This window comes from Poecilia latipinna, unplaced genomic scaffold (assembly GCF_001443285.1).
Source record: "Poecilia latipinna isolate Pla-1442-1.1 unplaced genomic scaffold, P_latipinna-1.0 Scaffold880, whole genome shotgun sequence".
In the NCBI taxonomy this organism is placed as follows: Eukaryota; Metazoa; Chordata; class Actinopteri; order Cyprinodontiformes; family Poeciliidae; genus Poecilia; species Poecilia latipinna.
The window spans coordinates 242,394-248,624 of record NW_015113496.1 but is presented as its reverse complement, the minus strand read 5'-3'; the positions used below and the strand labels follow the sequence as shown (position 1 = coordinate 248,624).

Genomic DNA, 6,231 nt, shown 5'->3' with positions numbered 1-6,231 from the left:
GATTCAATGTTGTTTCAATCATTCTGTGCTATCTGGGTTGTTTGCACGTTTGCATCAAATCACCCTATGAATTCCCCAACTAAATTATGAATTAAGCAGGCATACAAAAACCCATAACGTGACGTTGCAATTGATCTTTTATTTTTTTATTTTTTATAAACTTAATTCATTTTTTATGTCAGTCATGATAGCTTATTAAGTGCAGAACTCTCAAAATTGAGCAAACTACACTTTTCCTCTTTCCCTGGCCCTATCTCTTTACATTTGCTCCTTTCTAATTTTAAAGGAACACATGTAAACAATCCATTGATATGTGGCTATTTCATTTTAAAACTATTCCAAACACGATTATCAATCAACTAGCAACAATTTAAGTTACAAAGTTTGCTCTCTTACTTTGCTCGCACCTGTTAATGATCATCAGCTCCGATTTGTAGCCTCACCCACCATTAACTTTTCTCCCTTTTGTACCAGGCAAACAGCATCTGATTGGCTGTCGCACGAGAGCCCGTCTTGTGATTGGCCGCTTCTTGTTCCGTTGCTGGGATGTAAACTCCCTGACGTTTCTCGGTCTGCTCTGAGACAGACTGGGGAGAATGGCTGCCAGTGGAGGTTAGCAAAGTCTTCATTGTTTTCTGCTCTAACCACATTGAAATAACGCTTTTTAAAGTCATAGCGTGCGTGTTTAGCAACTTACCGAGCACGGCCTGTTGGACGAGTTAGAATTCGTGACACGTTGCGTACTCGTCGGAGGAAGTCATGCCTCTTTATGACTACTCCAAACAGTTGTTTGTCGTTTGCTTGGCTATGTTGCTAACGTTAGCTGTGTGGCTAACTTTCGGCCGGTTAGCTCGCTACCCACAGCTGATTGTGTAAACACTTGTTTGTGACAAGAGACTGACACTGGACAAATACCATTCATTAACGATATCAACACAGTCATTTGGGTGATGTCGTGTTATGTAGCTTTATAGTTTTAAACGATGTGTATGTAGATGCCAAAAACACTTTTTGCCCCTTGTAGCTCGCAATTTTGTGTCAAAGAATGCTTGCTAACATTAGCTCTCTGCCTATGTGCTGCTAAAAGTTAAGCTTACACGTCTTCCAACTTGAATGGCAATATAGCTAATTTTTTTATGACGAACATATTGCGCTACTCCGTCCCAATTTTAAGCACTAAGGCACTCTTAGAGTTTGTCCTTACTCATTTTTCCCCCCGCTACTAAAAGAGACGTTGGGCATTCGACATGTTAGCAAATTAGCTACCACCTGGCGAGACAGTAGTTTCTATTCATCCATTGCCAGCCTTTGTCCTGTCAAGGAGTTGGTGTTGCTCAACACGAGGTATGTGTTGAAAAGTACTTCAAGTTTCTCAAAGACAGCAAAGCTGCGGTTTAAACATCGTGAGGCCCGTCATACAGCTCTGACATGTAATAATAGTCATGTTGTAATTTAAGGTTCCTGTTTTAGGGAAACGCCACAGAATTAACTTGGTTATAAACTTGTATGTTAAGCGCATGACCCGATTTGAACCTCAACACAGAGTTGGAAACCAAACCTAAAATGAGTTTTAGAATCCACATTAGCCTTTAAAACAACTCAGAATAACTTCCAGTTCACTGACACTACATCCATTGAGCTTCATTGTTTCTATTCATTAGTATCCGAGTCCAATGTTGAAACTCTGAGACTTCATGCTTTTTAGATAATATAAAAGACTAACTTTATGTTCCTTAGCCAGAAATTGGAAAAATTTTAAGTGTATAAATTTGAGAAGAATGGTGCGTCCAATACCTTATCTGACCACATTTTTTGTGTACAGAACCATCTCAAAATAGCTGTATTTGTCTCACTTGTAAGCAAAATCTTTAGGTCAGCTGACTAGCAGGGTTTAGTAAGATGTGGAGGAGGTATGATGTGTTGCTCTTTAACTTTCAGTGACATTTTAATAGACTGTTGGAACAGTGCTTCAGTTTCAAAACTACATAGATTTTTGGTATCTTTTTTTTTTTAAATTCAAACCTGTGGTATAGCTTGACATCTATATTCGACCCTTGCTAATACATGGGTATACAGACTTGTGCAACACTTAAGTTTATTATGCATTCACATATTCTTAAATGGAGATTATCTATTTTCAGACATTTTAATAATAAAAACATTTCTGATCTCAGTTAAATTATTCAGTTTTCTGTTTTAGGTGTAGAAGTATAAATTCGGCTGAGATATCTGAAAGATTTTCTAAGACATAGTGGAGTGAGGGGAAGAAAGGAGATGCTGTTGAAATGGTGTTATAAGTTTCCTCATTTTTTTCATGGCATTGATTTGAGAGTTGGGCTTAATTTCTAATCTGGAAACCTAATCTGAGCATGTTTGGTTTCTAGCATAACTTGTCAGTTAAAGTTTAATCCCCATGTGTATTGTATTTTTAGTTGTTTCAAAAGGTGAAATAATTTTCTCTCCTTGCATCATTCTTTAGAGGTAGGCAAGCTGTTACAAGTACAAAATGGGACACCTCCAGCCACCAACTACAACGGGGTAGATGCTGTCCACGCCTGCAACGTCCTTCAGCAGCTCAAAGCTTTGTACGATGAAGCACAACTCACAGATATTGTCGTAGAAGTGGACCACGGCAAGACTTTTGCGTGCCACCGGAATGTTCTTGCAGCCATCAGCCCATACTTTAGGTTGAAAATGATTTGACATAAATAATACTTTTCAGTTGTTTAAACAATGCTAGACATGAATTGGTATAACTGATTTCATGTGGGGGGGGGGCGGGCTTTTTGTCATCTTTAGGTCCATGTTCACCAGCGGCCTTACAGAGAGCAGCCAGCGTGAAGTCAGAATTGTGGGTGTGGAATCTGAATCCATGCACCTTGTCCTTGACTATGCCTACACCTCCAGAGTCGTGCTCTCCGAGTCCAACGTCCAGGCTCTGTTCACGGCAGCCAGCATTTTCCAGATCCCTGCTCTGCAGGATCAGTGTGCCCAGTTTATGATCAGCCGACTTGACCCTCAAAACTGTATAGGCGTCTTCATGTTCGCAGATGCATATGGACATCAGGAGTTGAGGGAACGCTCGCAGGACTACATCCGCAAGAAGGTCAGTTGAACAATTTAGGATAATTTAAACCTTGTGTTTACAAAATTGGTCCAACCGACCCCACACCTGTAAAACTTGTATCATTTGCAACAGTCCTCCACGTTTGCCTCAGTCCTCGCATGCACAAGGGTTAAAGGGGACCTGTTATGCAAAGTTGACGTTTTGCATGTTTTTATACTTCCATCTGGGTCTCAACTGCTGTTAAACATAACCCAAGTATGGGGGGAAAAAAAACAAAAAACGCCCAGGTATTTTTGTTATTTTGGTGTCTGGACAATGAACAGTTTCAAAAATTCTCAATTGTTGAGTCAATTGACAGTCACTGTGCCTTCACCTAGCAACCTAAGCAGAGCTCCAGCATGTTTGATCAGCTGGTTTTACTGCGTCAAAAGACAAAGTATTTTGTTGCTGTTCTACTATTCAGAACCATTTGCTGTATTCTTGTTGGTTGTGTTGGTGGCTCTACTACTGCTTTTCAAAGATGTGTAGTTGTATAATTGTGCATCTGTTTGCAGCCATTTTTACATGTCAATGTTGATATGGAAAGCAGCAGCTCATTTGGATTTAAATGACAAGAGGCCCTGAAGCAGCTCATGCTGAAAGTAGATCAAAATGGGCAGAGCTGACCAGACTAAGATCTGATTATCAAAGACTGAATTTGTGCAAGAAATGAAATTTACATGTTTCGTATGTTTAAACATACGAAACGTGTTTTCTGGACCTGTCCAAGAAAACATAATGGGTCACCTTTATCCTGTAAAAGTCTTCCTTTGCAATAAGTGTTTGTGTGCAAGGCTAAACTTTGCATCTTTTGTGGCAGTTTCTGTGTGTTTCAAAGGAGCAAGAATTTCTCCAGATGACCAAGGAGCAGCTGGTCAGTATTTTAAACAGCGACGACTTAAATGTGGAGAAGGAAGAGCACGTCTACGAGAGCATCATCCGCTGGCTTGAGCATGACCAACCTGGCCGCGAAGCCAGCCTCCCCGAGGTGTTTTCCCAATGCATCCGTCTGCCCTTGCTGGATGAGGCCTTTCTCAGTCGGATACCTGCGCCTTTCGCCTGCGCCCTGTTGCTCTCTAAAGACCCCGCCGAGGCAAAAGCTCGCCTCACCGGCACAAACGGCTGTCCACAGCGTCTGGGCATGACCGCCTCTGAGATGGTGATCTGCTTCGACGCGGCCCATAAACACTCAGGAAAGAAGCAGACGGTGCCTTGCCTGGACACGGCCACCGGACGGGTGTTCAAGCTCTGCAAGCCACCCAATGATCTCAGAGAGGTCGGCATCTTGGTGTCGCCAGAGAACGACATCTACATCGCTGGCGGCTACCGACCAAGCAACAGCGAGGTTTGCATCGACCATCGAGCGGAGAGTGACTTCTGGCAGTATGAGCACGCAGGAAACCGATGGCTTCCACGTGCTCCTCTGCTGAGGGCGAGGATAGGATGCAAACTCGTGCACTGTTGTGGGAAACTTTATGCTCTAGGAGGCCGAGTTTACGAAGGGGACGGAAGGAACGCGTTAAAGTCAGTGGAGTGTTACGATGCCAGAGACAACTGTTGGACGGCAGTCAGTCCAATGCCGGTTGCCATGGAGTTTCACAGTGCGGTGGAATATAAAGACCAAATCTATGTCCTCCAAGGTGAGTTTATACTCTTAAAGAAAAGTCTTGTGTTCATCGATTTAATTAAAATCTTTAAATCCTTTTCAGGTGAATGTTTCTTCTGCTACGACCCCCGTAAGGACTATTGGAGCCATCTAGCCCCAATGGGCGTCCCTCGGAGTCAAGGTCTGGCTGCCTTGTATAAGAACTGCATCTACTACATTGCTGGAATTTGCAGGAACCACCAGCGCACCTTTACAGTGGAGGTCTATGACTTGGAGAGCAACACATGGAGTCGAAAGAGAGATCTGCCCTTTGACCAAGCCACGAGCCCATACATCAAGGCCATGCTGCTGCAGGGAAAGCTGCACCTGTTCGTACGTGCCACGCAGGTCATGGTGGAAGAGCATGTGTTTCGCACCAGCCGCAAGAACTCCCTTTACCAGTACGACGACGAGGCAGACACGTGGACCAAAGTCTATGAAACCCCCGACCGTCTTTGGGATTTAGGTCGCCATTTTGAATGTGTGGTGGCCAAACTTTACCCACAGTGTCTACAGAAAGTGCTTTGAGCTAAACGACGAACCGGATCTTATCAGGCGGGCAGGGGAAGTGGTGTCGGTCCTGCCTGCCTTGTGCCTGGTGTTACCTTGGGTTTTACACCATGCGGACTGATTTTTTTAAAATTTTTTTGTTTTTGTTTTGGGGGTTTTTTCTGTTGAGTCTTAAGTTCACACTTTGGTTTAACATGATCAAAATGGGGGTGCTTTAAAGATTGCAGTATTTTTTTTCTAGACAGCACCAACTACACACACTGAAGCATGTTTAACAAAACCCTACAACAAATCATAAGTGCAATTATCCTATTTTCTCTTGTTGTTGAGCCATGTTTGTCTTTGTTTGAAATTAAAAGTTATTGATTATTTTTTTTTGTTTGGCATGCTAATGAGGGCCGTCTGGAGATAAGGATGCTATGCGTCACCATAAAGTGAAAATCTCTATATATAAATAACTATATAAACTCTAAATTCATACGGGTAAGGTGAGTACCATTGCTCATTATTTGGTTGCTAACTCGGAGGCTTGTTTGTGTGTATTTTTTTTTTTTTTTTACATTATCCTAGCGTTTTAAAATGCAGAAGCATGTTTGTTTTAGGCATGGGCTGGTACGATAATTATAAATTTAAGACAAACGACTAAGATGATTTATCTATTTAAAATGGATAAAACTTCCTACTTCAAAAATATATTAAATTCACTGTTATAACTGTTAATAACATATGTTGACAGTCAGGTTTAGATGCATAAAATTAAGTGCCCATTGTATTTAGCAGTAGTTCACAACTTTTGTGCAAATATTAAACATTTTTGTCATTCAGCTTTTCATCAAAGCTAGTCTGGCTATTTGCTCTGGTGGAAAGTTTTAAAACACACTTTTAATGTCGGTTTTCCATCAAAACGTCAACCCCCCCCCCCCCCCCCCCCCCCCTCTTCTTTTTTACAACCACCCACCAACAACGACAA

General features: G+C 42.0%; 1 protein-coding gene across 1 annotated transcript; it reads left to right on the top strand.

Annotated features, from left to right (window-relative positions):
- Positions 1–478: 478 nt before the first annotated feature.
- Positions 479–5,299, top strand: kbtbd8 (kelch repeat and BTB (POZ) domain containing 8). Its single transcript, XM_015048394.1, has 5 exons — positions 479–612; positions 2,480–2,687; positions 2,800–3,106; positions 3,927–4,746; positions 4,816–5,299. Exons 1-5 carry the CDS (start codon positions 597–599, stop codon positions 5,277–5,279), a joined length of 1,815 nt encoding a protein of 604 aa, XP_014903880.1. The 5' UTR covers positions 479–596; the 3' UTR covers positions 5,280–5,299.
- The last annotated feature ends 932 nt before the right edge of the window (positions 5,300–6,231 follow it).

Excerpts from the sequence above, each read along its gene's own strand:
- kbtbd8 (XM_015048394.1), top strand. Across the intron at positions 2,688-2,799 it reads GCCATCAGCCCATACTTTAG|GTCCATGTTCACCAGCGGCC; the intron begins GTTGAAAATGAT and ends TGTCATCTTTAG. Across the intron at positions 4,747-4,815 it reads CCAAATCTATGTCCTCCAAG|GTGAATGTTTCTTCTGCTAC; the intron begins GTGAGTTTATAC and ends AATCCTTTTCAG.